Below are 17472 nucleotides of genomic sequence, written 5' to 3'. Positions count from 1 at the left end.
TTAAATATTATAATGAGGCTGTGTGCCCCATATTTAACCGGCATTTTGAATTTAACTATGGCTGGCCGGTCTTCCTGGGCATTGTGCTTTATTGAATTAACCAAAAGCGTGAGGGACAATAGCTCCCCTGTGCATTCTCCATGTCAATGCCTCAACCAATCAGAGCCCACTTGTCAATCAATCAGCATCCTTTTCTCGTGCAGTATAAATTGGTGCTCCCTTTGAAAATTGGCATTCTTGTGTCTCTCCTGATGAGTGCAAGATGAAAAACTTCAACAGCATGTTTCTTTTTTCAACATTCAAGTCCTGTATGATCAAACATTCGACAAAAACATGTTAAATTTTGCAGGACCTGGGGAATAACCTGTTCTTCTGACTTGTCTGACCTGCTGAGTATTTCTAGGCTTTTCTGAATTTATTATAGATGGATTATTTTGGGGCTAATACCTTTAATTTCAATCCACCCTGGTCAGATTCCTTTACAATTCAAGATTGCTCGGCTCCAGCTCAGCATTTTCACATTTGAATTTTTCTCGTCCTTATCCATTACTTTTCTGATCCTGATTAGACTGTGCTCAATATCTCCCAAATGTTCTCCACTAAATGTGTCCATTTACCCCCACTCCATTCTCCAGTTTTAGATCCAGTGCTGCTTCCTTCCTTTTTCGGCTGGAGACACACAGATCAAGAAATTTCTCTGGAATACATTTCAGGAATTCCGGGCCTGAATTTTGAGGATGTCACGAGCTTGGCCCCTGCCACCTGAAGAGTTGGTGGGGAACACATTCCCGCCGTCTTGAACAGCCCTGCCCTGTTGATTTGCATTAGGTAGGACTTTCACCCCTCACTCAGGCGCAAGTCCCGCCTTGGAGAGCTACCGGCCAATCTGATTGTTCAGCAGCTCTCCAGTCCCTCCAGGAACAGTGTTGCACTGGCTGGAAGAGCTCCACAAACCTTCCTGAGCCGAAGTTCTGGGAATGGGAGAAGAAAAGGTAAGTGGCTGAAGTCGGGTCAGGGCGAGGGGGGGGGATGTAAAATATTGGCCCAGGAATCCCAAACAATAGTCCAATACCAGCTCAAAACGTTAACTCTGTTTCTCTCTCCACAGATACTGTCAGACCTGCTGAGATTTTCCAGCATTTTGTTTTTATTTCAATAATTCATCCCACCTTTGCCCTTTACAGATGAGATCAAGATTGGAGGGGCTGAATGGCATCCTCCTGTTCCTAAGTTCTTAGATGGGTTCCCATTCTATGCCTTCTCTGAACTTGCTACAAGTTGCAGTTGATTGATGTATATCGAGATCGCACCAGCAAGTCACACGTGGGCCCAGGTTTTAAAGCTATAAAGTAATATTGATGAAGATCAACATTAAAAGAACAGGCTGCTTTCTAACTTCTAATTGGAATCCCCAAAATCCTAAAATGGGGAACTTGACTCCTGGAAGGATTAATAATGTGAGACTTAGAATCATATAATCTCAACACTGCAGAAGGAGGCCATATGGCCCATCGGGTCTGCACCCTACCAAGCCCAGTGTCCCACCCTATCCTCGTAGCCGCTGATAACCTTTGGACACTTAGGGGCCATTTAGCATGGCCACTCCATCTAACCCGCACACCTTTGGATTAATGGAATAATTTGACAGGAGGGAATTGGTCTCAAGGTAGGTTAGATTATTGTTACACTGGGAGTAATTTTCACCGACACGTTTGTCAATTCTAGTCGGGTATATGCCAAGAGGTTTGAACCATCTCGCCCCACCCCATATTCCCACCACTGCTCCATCCTCAAGGTACATTGCCTTCTCATTGGCAATTGGAAAACCAACTCTCTCTGGACTAATCTTGGCTGTCTCAGGAAACGTCTTCCCCATATCTGTGTGGTAGAGTTTAGGGAGCTTAGTGTTCCCCGCCCCCGCCCCCTCCCCCCACCAACTAAAATGTCAGTCAGGATCCCACCCACAAAACAGCTGGCTGCCTCGCAGCCATTTTATAGTTGAAAGGCTGCTAATTGGCTCAGACCTCCTCTGAAGGGGGGGGGGATCAATCCCATCTTAGAGAACTGTCACCCAATCCGATTGGCCGGCAGCTCTGTAGTCCCAGCAGCGCCAGGTTCGAATGGTGATCACTGCTGGGACTGCAGCAAGAACCCAAAGAAGAGGAGGTTATGGAAGCCAGACGTACGGTAATCCAAGCTATTGATAGAGCCACCCCTCCTCCCTCAAAGGAGGTCCCCCTCCCTTCTTGACTGACACAAAATACCCCAGTAAAATGTGGCAGGCTACCACCTGTCATGAGCCTCCCTCAGCCAAGGGTAAAATAGCAGCTACGGTGAGGTGAAGCCCTTGCCTGTGTCCATGGGCTTCAATAGGTCGGCGGCATGTGGCGCAGTGGTTAGCACTTGGACTGCGGCGCTGAGGACCTGGGTTCGAATCCTGGCCCTGGGTCACTGTCCGTGTGGAGTTTGCACATTCTCCCCATATCTGTGTGGGTTTCACCCCCACACCCAAAGATGTGCTGGTTAGGTGGATTGGCCACGCTAAATTGCCCCTTAATTGGGAAAAAAAATAATTGGCTACTCCAAATTTATTAAAAATCATAAATAAATAAAATAAAATCCAGCCCCAAATTTCCACAATTAACAAATGGAAGTGTTAAAAAATAAATAGAATTCTGCTAAAATCTTCCTTATTCTTGTCCTGGGTTTCCCCACAGTACTTCCTGCAGATTAATCTTTAATTCTAGGAGCCCTCCGGGGACGATTTGGGAGGGTTGGCAATCCCACTGTAATCTGGAGGGGAGGATTATTGAAATCAATTGAAAACAAAACTTGGTGCTGTGCACTGAGTAATCGCCAACATCAGTTTCACACAAGGCCAACCAGTTAAAATCCAACCATGAAGTTCATTCCTCTGTGATCAGCCCTGACATTTCCACAATGAGATGCCGAGGAAATCTGGAATTACAGTTAAGGTATGATGTAATGGGAACTCCACATTTACATTCATTTCCTCTGTTCCTCAGTCAGTGACCAGCAGGAACGAGAGGCTCATTTGATGAGTAGACCTGTGATGCCAAGCTGCAACAGAGTGGAGTGAGAAGGGTAGCTCTGGTATGTGGGGAGAAACAGTCCTGGCCCAGAGTAGTGCCAGAAAAGCACTTACCTGTTGATGGAACCATCAATTCACCAGACACGTGTTTCCGATGTGAATCTAGGCTTTAATCGACTTACTTCAGAGCCAGCCTGTTACCTGTCGATGAACTCGTAGTGACCCAGGCTGACTCTGGACATGGGTACTTATACAGCTGCACTAGGGGGAGGAGTCGTGGGCGAAACCAAGGGTGGAGCCCAGTACAAGTTCCTAAGTGCTCCCAGCGCTACTCCCCCTAGTGGTAGGACTGCGCTACTGCGCTTACAACAACAGTGTGAATTAACATATATATTAACATATATTACATTCACCACACCTGTTAGCTCAGCTAGTCCCACCTCCCTCCAGCTGCCGAATTTCTGTTATACGTAAAACTGCCCGAAGATTTGAAATATGTGGTCTCATTAAAATAAGTAACAGTGGGAGCGCCACTGGAGTGCAGGTTAGTCTCCCATATCCCAATCCAGCCCTAGGTGAACCCCGACCTCAATGTGGTCCCTCAATCCAACACCGCCAAATGGCTTCAACCCAACATCCCCCCCCCACCCCATTCTGCATCCATCCTGTGTCCAGTTACATATTAAATAGCTTCTTTTGAGACAAGTTGGGGTCTTATTTTCCATTTTTGAATTTTTATCCCCTTTGTACCTTTCTCCTGTCTGGCCTGGGGGCAGGAGGATTTAAATTCCCCACATTGCTATTATAGATATTGATTGACAATAAAATACTGTTATGGCTCTTCTATATTTCAAATAGCACGACAATATTGATGCATAACAAGGATTAAAACTGAGCAAAAGCCATTGTTTGCTTCAGTTGAGCACACTCTTGTTTCAGTGTTAGACGTTTGTGGGTTCAGACATTAACCCCAGTGCAGTACTAAGCGGGTGCGCCACCGTTGGAGGTAACGTCCTTTACATAAGGTGCGGAGGTCAGGCTATCCCTGCCTTGTAAACTGTGCAGGTGGGTGTTAAAAACACAGTGACAGTGGGTCTATTGGTGTGCTTTGCATTCCTCCCACAACCAACATATCAAAAAAAAAATCAATGGGTCAATCATCTCATTTCCTGTCTGAGGGATCTTGCTTTGTGTGAAATAGCTGCCATGTTTATAAGAGTGACTACAGTTCAGAAATAATTAATTGGCTTCGTGTCATTATGGGATGACTACACGCCTACAGTTATTACAAAGAAAAAACCCTCCTTCACTTGTCATGATGTATAAAACAGTAATACATTTTTAGAAATATATAAAACAAACTATAAAATAGTAATTAGTTAACAGGATAACAAAATGTCCATCTGAATACACTGTATTAATATGAAGGAACTCTGTACCTGGTAAACGTTGAACTTTACTCAATGCAGTCTTTTCCGGAGATTTAGATTTATTCACAGCTTAAGTAGCAAAAAAAACAATCACAATTCATTGAATAGTCAAAAAAGAAGAATTGGCAGGAACAGTGTGAATCAGAAACAACATAACCCGTCCAACCCTCTTTGTCCCTCTTATCTCTTGATCTTCTCCACTTGTCTGTCTCATTCACTGTCCGCTGTGGCGAGTTGTTCACATTTTCGCCTCTTGACACAGGGAGACATGGACCTCACTCCAGGGCATTAAATCTAGGCTGGCACATTAGTGCTGTACTCAGTGGGTGCTCTGATGGAAGTAGTGCTGACTTTTAGATGAGACATTAAAGTGAGGTGCTGTCTGTAGTGTGATGGTCTGGTTTCCCGGTGGTGTGGGATGGCTTTAATGGGAAATCCCATTGAGAGGCGGTGGGAAGAGAGAATTCCGTCAGCGAGCGACACGCCACCGAGAAACATGCCTGGGAGACTGGAGAATCCAGCCCCAGGTGTTCCTCAGGCTGCAAAGCTCTTCAGGTTGCTTACTAAAAACAGAAGGGGCAGAATAAACATGACATTTTCCCAGAACAAACTCAATGGTTCAACACTGGGGCATACTACAGTCAAGGGAAGATAGCAGAATGGATACGGAAGGCAATGGATACGGAAGGTATGTCTTGGTTATGCTCCTGGACCAGTAGTCTCGAGAATTGGAGCTCAAATCCGATCAGAGCAGTTTCAGAATTTAATTCCAGTTTTAAAATGTTCTGTAAATAAACACCATGCACATAACAAGAAAGATGTCAGATTGTTGTAAAAACCTCACTGGTTCACTAATCTGCTTCAGAGGAGGCAGACAGCCGTTCTTACCTGGACAACATTCCCAGCATCATAGAATAGAGTGGAATCCCTACAGTGCGGAATGAGGCCATTCAGCCGTCGAGTCTGCACTGACCCTCTGAAAGAGCACCCTACCTAGGACCACTCCGCCGCCCTATCCCGTAACTTCACCTAACCTGCACATCTTTGGACTGTGGGAGGAAACCGGAGCACCTGGAGGAAACCCAAGCAGACACTGGGAGAAAGTGCAAACTCCACATAGACAATCACCCAAGGTTGGAATTGAACCCGTGTCCCTGTGCTGCATTTAATAGGGACACAGGGAATCCACACCAAGTAAAATAAAGAAACTTAGGTTTATTTACAGCATGATATATACACTACCTGGTACATTCCTACCAGGTCCCTGTTTTGGTTGGTGCCTTACTGGCCAACCTTTTATACAGCAGTTAATAGAGATCCCCCACCCCTAGTGGGGATGCTCGTACTCTGCAAGGACCATGAGGGAGATAATCATTCCCACCCCGTAGGCCCATTGCCGACTATTACAGCTCTAATCACTCAACATCTGCTCCATCGGACAGGCATGTTGTTCATAGACCTGACACCCGACTTCTGAAGCAAACTTTCTACTTGAAAGCTAATTATAGCAAGACACCAAGGAAGGCAGTGGAAATGCTTTAGGGATGTCCTCAAGACATCTTTGAGGAAGTCAAACATCCTCAACACCTCACGGGAGGGCACTTAACACATCGAGAGACTATATTGGGAAACCTGCAGAGGCAAAGTCGAGCCATCGGAGGGAAGTGCACCAACCTCCGAACACCCATCTACGAAACCCTTCAAGCACCAACTGCCCGACATGTGGCAGAATCTACCAATCGTACATTGGACTTACCAGCTGTGGTGATATGCCTATGGGTTATATCATAATTGGAAAGTGTGCGACCTCCAGCCAGCAGGTGGTGGTACAGAAACACCATGCGGTCTCTAGACTAAGGTCATGTGACCTGTGACCCCGATATGAGGGCAGACACATCCGGCCATCCTCAGAGGAAGATTGAGAGGGTAATAAAACATACATGTGAACGGTCAGTGCGAGGTGCAAGTCCCAGATTAGTTAGCAGACGCCATGATAACGTGGTCTGTATCAGATTGCTATCATACCACATGAGACTCAATAAAAGATTCTGGTTTGGACAAGTCGAAGTATTTGGTGAGTTCCTCCGTGAAGCACAAAGGACCAAACACAACAACAGCTATCTCAGAACGCACCAAACAGGGGTGAAAGCAATTTATCCTCAATCCCGCAGGACTGCCAAAGAAGGCTGAAGGTGGAGTATATGTGACCTCAATCCTACATTAATGTGGTTAGCTCTTAACTGCTCTTTGAAGTGGCCGAGCGAGCCACTCAGTTGATTGAATCATAGACAGAAAGAGGCTATTCAACTGCTCAAGTCCATACTTGGCCTTTCAAAGAGCAATCTATTTAATCCCACTTCTTCACTTTTCCCTTATATCTTTGCATTTTTTTTCTTAAAACATGGAAGACTGGGCAGAGGGTTAAACCTTACAACTTGTAGATATAAAAATTCTGAGCTGGCTGAAAGATGAAGCTGCTAAATGTAACAAGCTGTTTCTCCCTACCATGGGCCTCACGGTAGCATGGTGGTTAGCATCAATGCTTCACAGCTCCAGGGTCCCAGGTTCGATTCCCGGCTGGGTCACTGTCTGTGTGGAGTCTGCACGTCCTCCCCGTGTGTGCGTGGGTTTCCTCCGGGTGCTCCGGTTTCCTCCCACAGTCCAAAGATGTGCGGGTTAGGTGGATTGGCCATGCTAAATTGCCCGTAGTGTAAGGTTAATGGGGGGGATTGTTGGGTTACGGGTATACGGGTTACGTGGGTTTAAGTAGGGTGATCATTGCTCGGCACAACATCGAGGGCCGAAGGGCCTGTTCTGTGCTGTACTGTTCTATGTTCTATGTTCTATGGTAGAGGAAAACAGTGGGGAAAAGTTATTTTGGAAAACTTGCTGTTAACGTCAAATTGTGAGACATTAACTTTGTTTTCTAAATGGCAGATAAAGCAGGAAGGAGAGTCATTTCAAATGGCCCCACAAGCTGGTGATACCAGAGATCTGCCACTGGCAGGAGATAGGATGTTGAGGAGTTTTGCACCATGTTTATTGTGACCGAGCAACTCGCAGAATGTGTACATTTGAAGAATTGACAGCACTGAAAACTCAAGCCAACCTTTGGGAGGGTGGGGGGGGGAGGCACCTCACTGTACCTTTGTATGATGGGAGTTTATTGATCAGGACAAGAACTGTTTAAAAAAGTGTAATGTAATCAAGTACCACTACCTACTGGTGAAACATTATGTGGTCTGTAATGATGTCAGCGGAGCATTTGCATGGACTTTGGAGTGTTCATCATCTCACCCTGTAGAAGTAACTCTCTTAATAAACCCTGCACTGTGTTTATGAACTTACAGCGTGACACCTCTACATCTTTTTCTCTTTGCAGCAACAACAAATATATAACTGAAGAGAAAACTGGCAATGAGGATTCAAAGCATAAACAACCATCGATGAAGATTTTTTTTTACATAGAATTTACAGTGCAGAAGGAGGCCATTGGGCCCATCGAGTCTGCACCAGCTCTTAGAAAGAGCACCCTACCCAAGGTTAACACCTCCCCCTATCCCCGTAACCCCACCCAACACTAAGGGCAACCTCCACCCTATCCCCATAACCCAGTAACCCCACCCAACACTAAGGGCAATTTTGGACACTCAGGGCAATTTATCATGGCCAATCCACCTAACCTGCACATCTTTGGACTGTGGGAGGAAACCGGAGCACCCGGAGGAAACCCATGCACACACGGGGAGGATGTGCAGACTCCGCACAGACAGTGACCCAAGCCGGAATCGAACCTGGGACCCTGGAGCTGTGAAGCGATTGTGCTACCCACAATGCTACCGTGCTGCCCCTGTTTTTTTTTTTAAACTGCAGAGGGAGCCCCAACCACCTCCCCAGGTCAAAAATTGAAAAAATCTTCTTGAACAGTCGAAGGGCCAGAGAAAACCATCGATGACGATTCGAGCCGGAAACAATCATCAAAGACTTCCGGTGGCGGCACGTAGGTGGAAGCTCACGTTGGATAGCTCCTGCTCGAGGCTCGTTTTTTTTGGAATTTAATGCCCGGTCCCTGGGGCAATTTGTTGATGAGCAGGTGCAGGAAGATAATAGGGAGTAGGAGGATTCCTGAAAACCAGGAGAAAGCCGCCGAGCGAATGTGTCAGCCCGGCAGCAGGAAAGATGGCGGATGCTGAATCGCTGGGTGGCGGCCGTGCCCTTCACAGTAGAGAAGATGACCGAGGTGATGGCCGAGAGTTTGAGAAGCATTTCGCCAAACACAAGGAGGTGATGAGGTAGGAAATGATGGCAGCAATGACAGTATTGTTGGAGGAGGCGATTGCTCCGGTGAAGGTGGCAGTGTCGATGACATTGGCCGAGCTGTGGGAGCAAGGAGAAAAGCTGAAGGAGTGAAGGAGGCTTTGTTGCAGCATAGTGACCAGTTCCCCTCAGTGGGTGGAGAGCTACGGAGGGTGGTGGAGGCCAACAAAGGACTGAGAGCGAAGGTGGAGGACCTGGAGAATAGATCTAGGCGGCAGAACGTAAGAATTGTGGATCTGCCCAAAGGGGTGGAGAGCCCGAGGCTGACTGAGTACTTTGCCAAGATGTTGGCAGAGTTTCTGGGGGAGGAGGAAGATCCCTCCTGGTATGAACTGAATAGGGCTCATCGGTCGTTGAGGCCTAAACCGAAGACAAATGAATTGCCAAGGGTGGTAATAATTTGTTTCCACAGGTGTCATGTGAAGGAGAAGGTCCTGAGTTGGGCGAAACAGAAGCGGGAGGTGCAATGGAAAGGAGCTGGTACATGTATATACCAGAACTTAATCGTGGAGCTAGCGAAAAGGCGGGCGGCCTTCGGCCGAGTGAAGGAGGCACTGTACAGCAGTGGTGTGAGGTTCGGTGTGGTGTATCCAATGAAGTTGAGGATGACCTACAACTCAAAGAATTTTACTTTGAGACGGTGGAGGCAGCGGAGGTTTTGTGAAGGCAGAAGGAATGGGGCAGAAATAAGAAATAGGACTGCGGTCTTGTCTTGGACCGAGGGTAGGGTGGTGGTAGGTTGTGTTTGGTTTTGTTTCTCGCTTTTTTCTAGTGGCTTAGGGTGTTAAGTTGCCTGTTTGGGAAGGGTAGGAGTTGGGATTTTTCGCGATGGCAGTTTTCTGGGGTTTGCATGATTGCACTGATTTTGTTTAGCTGTTTATCTGTTGGATATTTTGTTTTCAGGAACTTGGCATGGGGAAGGGATTGGGAGGAGGGGGGCCTGGGCAGGGACCTTCACACTAGCAAGTTGGCTAGTGAAAGGCAGTGTGGTGGGGGGAGGGGCCGCGGACATTGGAACCTGGTCGAATAGGTTTTGATGGGCCAGGGAGGTGTGAAAGGTGGGGTGTTGGGATCGATACTGGGAGAGGTATTTTTGAGAGGACGTGGATGGAGGTTTCTGGGGGTGCGGGGGGGGGGCGTATGATGGTATCAGGGGGACAAGACGGGCCAGGCCTATTGGGCAGGGCCTGGAGTTATGATGGTGGCAGATGCGAGGGGCGGCAGGTTTAGGGCGTGAGAGACCCCGGTCAGAATAGTAATGTGGAACGCAAGGGGTTTGGAGGGGCCGATGAAGAGGTTGAGGGTGCTTGTGTACCTAAATAGCTTAAAGGCCGATTTAGTGATGTTGCAGGAGACCCAACTGAGGGTGAAGGACCAGGTGAGGCTCAGGAAGGGCTGGTGAGTCAGGTGTTCCATTCTGGATTTGATAGCAGGGCTCGACGGGTAGCGGTGTTGTAGGCAAGAGGATGACATTCCAGATGGAGAAGATGGTAGTGGACCAAGGGGGTAGATATGTGATTGTAACAGGGCCAGTAGAGGGGAGGTTGCTGGCACTGGCGAGTGTATATGGCCCTAACTAGGGTGATGCAGGATTTGTGAGGAAAGTGTTGGGGGGCCTTCCCAGACTTGGACACACACAAGCTAATAGTAGGAGGGGATTGGAATATGGTAGAAGAGCTGAGGATGGACAGGTCACAGCCTCGCTCGCTGACCCAGTCAGGGAAAGGAAGGCGCTGACCGGGTTTATGCGAGAGATGGGAGGGTTGGACCCCTGGAGGTTTTTGTGTCCAAGAGAGCGGAAGTATTCGTTTTTTTTCACGGTAGACAAAGTATATTTGAGGATAGACTTTTTCGTGGTAGGGAAGGCGTTACTGGGTGGCATTAGGGGATGTACAGGGGAATAATCACAGGCGGTGGTGAGTGAGGTCCTAAAGGCGGTAGTGAGGGGGGAGGTCATATCGTTTAAGGCCAAGTTGGATAAAGAGGAGAGGAAGAAGCGTCAAAGGTTGGTGGAGGAGATGTTAGAGGTGGACAGGAAATATTCTGGAGATGCTGATCCAACCCTAATGGACAGGAGGAAGGAGCTCCCGGCTAGTTTTGACTAGTTGTCTATGGGAAAGGTGGTGCGCCAAATGAGGCGGGTGAGGGGAGCGGTTTATGAACATGGGAAGAAGTCAGGGCGTATGTTGGCAGGCCAGCTTCAGAGGGAGGTGGTGGCGAGGGAAATAGTCTAGGTGCGGGATAGGGCGGGGAAATTGGTGGTGGCTCCAGAGCTTATCAATAAAGTTTTTGAGGAGTTTTTTGAGAAGCTGCATAGGTCGGAGCCATCGGGAGAGAAACGAGAGATGAGGGAGATCCTGGACAGGTTGGAGTACCCAGGGTTGGGGGAGGAGGATAGGGCCGGGTTGGAGGGGCTGGTGGGGGAACAGGAGGTAAAGGAGGCTATTGGGAAGATACAATCCGGGAAGGCGGCAAAGCCGGACGGGTTCCCAGTGGAGTTTTATAAGAAGTTCAAAGACAAGTTGGCGCCGCTGATGGTGAGGATGTTTGAGGAGGCGATGGGACGGGGGTGGCAGTACCACAAACTTTGGGACAGGCTTCGATCTCCCTACCATCAAAGAAGACAAGTACCCGAAAGAGTGTGGGTCGTACAGGCCCATATATTTACTAAATGTAGACGGCAAGATACTGGCGAAGGTGCTGACGGCTAGGCTGGAGGGGTGCCTCCCAAAGATGATAGGGGAGGACCAGACAGGGTTTGTGAAGGGAACGCAACTATTTTTGAATGTCAAAAGGTTATCAAACGTGATCATGACACTGGCCGAGGGAAAGGAGACGGATGTGGTGGTGGCATTCGATGCAGAAAGGCATTTGATCGGGTAGAGTGGGGGTACTTGATGGCGGTCCCAGAGAGATTTGGGATTGGACTGATATGAACGGAATGAGCAAGGCTACTGTATAGGGAACCGATGGTGAGTGTCCGCACAAATAATATGAGATTGGGATACTTTGCTCTGCGCCTAGGTACTAGGCAGGGGTGTCCTATGCCCCCCCTGCTATTTGCATTAGTGATAGAGCCATTGGCCATCGCTTTAAGGAGTTTGGGACTGTGGAAAGGAATAGTGCGGGGGGGGGGGGGGGGGGGGGGGGGGGGGGGGGGGTTATCTTTGTACACAATTGCGGGGGGGGGGGGGGGGGGGGGGTGCATCTTTGTACAAAGATTTATTGCCAGCCGGTCTTTTTACCCAAGTCATTTTTTTAAGGAAGTGTACAAAGTGGTCACTTCGGTCATCTGGAGGGGAAGGGTAGCCAGGGTCAGGAAGGTGGTCCTACAGAGAGGGCAAAAAGCAGGGGGCCCTGGGTGGCAAACGTGGAGAAGGTGCAGGGTTGGGTCGTCGGGGAGGTCGGTGGTTAGGATGGAGGAAGATTTGTGCAGGGGGCCGGGGTTGAGGGCCCTGGCAAAGGTGCCACTCCCGATAGCGCCAGGCAAGAACTCTGGGAGCCTGGTGGTGGTGGCAACGCTGAAGATTTGGAGGCAGTTGAGGCAGGACTTGGGGGCTGGGTCAAGGGAGATGCCGAGCAGGGGGAATCATAGGTTTGAGCCGGGGAGCTTAGATGGGAGGTTTTGGAGATTGGAGGAGAGGGGGATCAGGGTAATAAAAGGCCTGTTCCTAGGGGGACATTTTGCGAAATTGGAGGAGTTGGGGAAGAATTATGGGTTGGGTCAAGGGGAAGGGTTTAGGTATCTGCAGCTCCGAGACTTTGTAAGGAAGGCGTTTCCGAGCTTTCCGGCCCCCTCGTTGTTGGAGGAGGTATTGTTGGCAGGGGGATTGGAGAAGGGGGTGGTGTAGCCGAATTATGGGAAGATTCTGGAGGCTGTCCATGGAAGGGATTAAAGCCAAATGGGAAGAAGAGTTGGGGGAAGTAATGGAAGAAGGTATGTGATGTGAGGTGCTACGAAAGGTGAATGCCTCAACCTCATGCGCTAGGCTGGGGCTGTTACAACCGAGGTCATGTATAGGGCGCACCTCACGAGGGCAAGGATGAGCCGGCTCTTTGAGGGGGTGGAGGATGTCTGTGGACGGTGTGGGAGGACCCCACAAACCATGTACATATGTTGTGGTCCTGCCCAAAGCTGGAGAGGTATTGGAGGGAGGTATTTTGCATCATCTCGGGGGTACAACATGTGGACTTGGAACCGGGTCCTTTAGAGGCTATGTTCAGAGTGTCGGACCAGCCCGAGCTGCAGGCGGGTGCGGGGGCAGATATTTTAGCCTTCGCTTTGTTGATTGCCCGAAGGCGGGGTGGGGTGGAGGTCAGCTTCTCCACTCTGCATGGTGGGGGAACCTACTAGAATTCTTGAACCTGGTGAAGGTGAAATTTGAGCGAAGAGGGGAGAATGAGGAGTTCTACAACTCATTTAATGAAGGAGCCTCAACTGCTTCACTGGGCAAGGAATTCCATAGATTCACAACCCTTTGGGTGAAGAAGTTCCTCCTAAACTCAGTCCTAAATCTACTTCCCCTTATTTTGAGGCTATGCCCCCTAGTTCTGCTTTCACCCGCCAGTGGAAACAACCTGCCCGCATCTATCCTATCTATTCCCTTCATAATTTTATATGTTTCTATAAGATCCCCCCTCATCCTTCTAAATTCCAACGAGTCCAGTCCCAGTCTACTCAACCTCTCCTCGTAATCCAACCCCTTCAGCTCTGGGATTAACCTAGTGAATCTCCTCTGCACACCCTCCAGCACCAGTACTTCCTTTCTCACGTAAGGAGACCAAAACTGAACACAATACTCCAGGTGTGGCCTCACTAACACCATATACAATTGCAGCATAACCTCCCTAGTCTTAAACTCCATCCCTCGAGCAATGAAGGACAAAATTCCATTTGCCTTCTTAATCACCTGTTGCACCTGTAAACCAACTTTTTGCGACTCATGCACTAGCACACCCAGGTCTCTCTGCACAGCAGTATGTTTTAATATTTTATCATTTAAATAATAATCCCTTTTGCTGTTATTCCTACCAAAATGGATAGCCTCACATTTGTCAACATTGTATTCCATCTGCCAGACCCTAGCCCATTCACTTAACCTATCCAAATCCCTCTGCAGAATTCCGGTATCCTCTGCACTTTTTGCTTTACCACTCATCTTAGTGTCATCTGCAAACTTGGACACATTACACTTGGTCCCCAACTCCAAATCATCTATGTAAATTGTGAATAATTGTGGGCCCAACACTGATCCCTGAGGGACACCACGAGCTACTGATTGCCAACCAGAGAAACACTCATTAATCCCCACTCTTTGCTTTCTGTTAATTAACCAATCCTCTATCCATGCTACTACTTTACCCATAATGCCATGCATCTTTATCTTATGCAGCAATCTTTTGTGTGGCACCTTGTCAAAGGCTTTCTGGAAATCCAGACGTACCACATCCATTGGCTCCCCATTATCTACCGCTCCGGTAATGTCCTCAAAAAATTCCACTAAATTAGTTAGGCACGACCTGCCCTTTATGAACCCATGCTGCGTCTGCCCAATGGGACAATTTCCATCCAGATGCCTCGCTATTTCTTCCTTGATGATAGATTCCAGCATCTTCCCTACTACCGAAGTTAAGCTCACTGGCCTATAATTACCCGCTTTCTGCCTACCTCCTTTTTTAAACAATGGTGTCATGTTTGCCAATTTTCAATCTGCCAAGACCACCCCAGAGTCTAGTGAATTTTGGTAAATTATGACTAGTGCATTTGCAATTTCCCTAGCCATCTCTTTTAGCACTCTGGGATGCATTCCATCAGGGCCAGGAGACCTGTCTACGTTTAGCCCCATTAGCTTGCCCATCACTACCTCCGTAGAGAAAACAATCATCTCAAGGTCCTCACCTGTCATAGCCTCATTTCTATCAGTCACAGGCATGTTATTTGTGTCTTCCACTGTGAAGACCGACCCAAAAAACCTCTTCAGTTCCTCAGCCATTTCCTCATCTCCCATTATTAAATCTGTCTTCTCATCCTCTAAAGGACCAATATTAACCTTAGCCACTCTTTTTTGTTTTATATATTTGTAGAAACTTTTACGATCTGTTTTTATATTCTGAGCAAGTTTATTCTCATAATCTATCTTACTCTTCTTTATAGCTTTTTTAGTAGCTTTCTGTTGCCCCCTAAAGATTCCCCAGTCCTCTAGTCTCCCACTAATCTTTGCCACTTTGTGTGCTTTTTCCTTCAATTTGATACTCTCCCTTATTTGCTTAGATATCCACGGTCGATTTTCCCTCTTTCTACCGTCCTTCCTTTTTGTTGGTATAAACCTTTGCTGAGCACTGTGAAAAATCGCTTGGAAGGTTCTCCACTGTTCCTCAACTGTTTCACCGTAAAGTATTTACTCCCAGTCTACCTTAGCTAGCTCTTCTCTCATCCCATTGTAATCTCCTTTTTTTAAGCACAAAACACTAGTGTTTGATTTTACCTTCTCACCCTCCACCTGTATTTTAAATTCCACCATATTGTGATCGCTCCTTCCGAGAGGATCCCTAACTATGAGATCATTAATCAATCCTGTCTCATTACACAGGACCAGATCTAGGACCGCTTGTTCCCTCGCAGGTTCCATTACATACTGTTCTAGGAAACTATTGTGGATACATTCTATAATCTCCTCCTTAAGGCTGCCTTGACCGACCCGGTTAAACCAATTGACATATAGATTAAAATTACCCATGATAACTGCTGTGCCATTTCTACATGCATCAGTTATTTCTTTGTTTATTGCCTGCCCCACCATAATGTTATAATTTGATGGCCTATAGACTACTCCTAACAGTGACTTTTTTGTCTTACTATTCCTGATTTCCACCCAAATGGATTCAATCTTATCCACCATAGCACCGGTGTCATCCCTTACTATTGCCCGGATGGCATCCTTAAATAACAGAGCTACATCACCTCCCTTACCATCCACTGTCCTTCCGAATAGTTTGATACCCTCGGATATTTAACTCCCAGTCTGGACCATCCTTTAACCATGTTTCAGTAATGGCCACTAAATCATAGTCATTCACGATGATTTGTGCCATCAACTCATTTACCTTATTCCGAATACTATGAGCGTTCAGGTAAAGTACACTTATGCTGGCTTTTATACCTCTGTTTTGAATCTTAACACCTCAATCAGTAACCTCTCCTAAGTTATATTTCCTCTTCACTTTTCTCCTAATTTTCCTTGTCGTTGAACCCATATCTTCATGTAACAACCTGCCGCATCGCTTTCCATTTACGTTTTTACTTCCTGTTTTATTCCTTTTAGTATTACTGGGCCTATTCACTGAGCTCCCCTCAGTCACTGTACCTTGTACTGTCGCCCTTTTTGATTTTTGACTATGGCTTCTCTGCCTTGCACTTTCCCCCTTACTGCCTTTTTTTCTATCCCTGTTTTACTACCATCCGACTTCCTGCATTGATTCCCATCCCGCCGCCACATTAGTTCAAACCTGTTACCACCAGTGATTGAGCGACACCAACAGTTCCTGTGTTGAAGTGTGATGGTTCAGTCAGAATATGCGGAGATTATAAAACCACAATTAACGCAGTATTGTGTGCAGACCACAATGCTCTGCTGCTCATTGAAGATTTATTCACTGGACTCTCTGGAGGCCAGAAATTTAGCAAAATAGATCTTTCTTAGGCAAATCTTCAAATGGATGGGGCTGCAGAGTCACAACCGTTACATATCACAGTGACACATAAGGGTCTTTTTTGTTATTGAAGACTTCCATTTGGGATAACTTCGGTACCTGTTTTTTTTCCCAGAGATCCATGCATCAAATTCTGAGTGGGATATCTGGTGTGCAATGTTACCTAGATGACATTCTTAGTATATGTTCAAATGGTGAAGAACATGTAAATAATTTGGAAGCTACCCTAACACGATTACAAAATCACAATCTTAGAGTCAAGTGTGAATTTTTAAAGTCTTCTATCACCATCTGGGTCATATCATTGACAGAGATGGTTTACATAAAGAACCAAAGAAAATGGCTGAGATCCTAGAAGCTCCACATCCACAAAATATGACGCTGTTGAGATCATTTTTAAGATTATCCAATAACTATAGCATATATGTTCCTAACTTAGCAACGAGGTTGAAGCCATTAAACACTTTGCTTTGTGTCAAACAAGCCTGGAATTGGGCAGAAAAATGTGAAAATGTTTATCAAAACTTCAAAGAAGTTTTAAGGAAGACAGAGTTAATGGTCCATTACAATCCAAAGCTGAAGTTACATCTTGCTTGCAACACATCACCCTATAGGGTTGGCACACTTGTCTCGTGCATAATGCCCTCAGGAGAGGAACGACGAATAGCATTTCCTCCAGAACACTAATTAGTGCAAAATCAAATCAGTTTCAGCAGCACTTTTGGCATAAGAGGGTTTCACCATTACTAAGGGTAGCACAGTGGTTAGCACTGCTGCCTCACGGCACTGAGGACCCAGGGTCGATCCCGGCCCCGGGTCTCTGTCCATGTGGAGTTTGTACATTCTCCCCGTGTCTGTGTGGGTCTCACCCCCACAACCAAATAAAAGAGGTGCAGGGTAAGTGAATTGGTCACACTAAATTGCCCCTTAATTGGAAAAAAAAGAAGTGGGTACTCTAAATTT

At 47.0% G+C, this 17472-nt stretch overlaps 1 protein-coding gene across 6 annotated transcripts in view; it reads right to left on the bottom strand.

Annotated features, from left to right (window-relative positions):
- The window catches only part of LOC119973234 (uncharacterized protein C3orf20-like), a 260613-nt gene that overhangs the window by 156642 nt on the left and 86499 nt on the right, over positions 1-17472 (bottom strand). For all 6 annotated transcript variants that reach the window (XM_038810916.1, XM_038810917.1, XM_038810919.1 and 3 more), the window contains one exon: positions 4492-4551. In XM_038810916.1, coding sequence (XP_038666844.1) covers positions 4492-4551 — 60 coding nt within the window. The remainder of the gene's footprint in view (positions 1-4491; positions 4552-17472) is intronic.

The sequence above is a fragment of the Scyliorhinus canicula genome, chromosome 11 (assembly GCF_902713615.1).
Source record: "Scyliorhinus canicula chromosome 11, sScyCan1.1, whole genome shotgun sequence".
NCBI classification, from domain to species: domain Eukaryota; kingdom Metazoa; phylum Chordata; class Chondrichthyes; order Carcharhiniformes; family Scyliorhinidae; genus Scyliorhinus; species Scyliorhinus canicula.
This window is presented reverse-complemented; position numbering and strand designations above follow the sequence as displayed.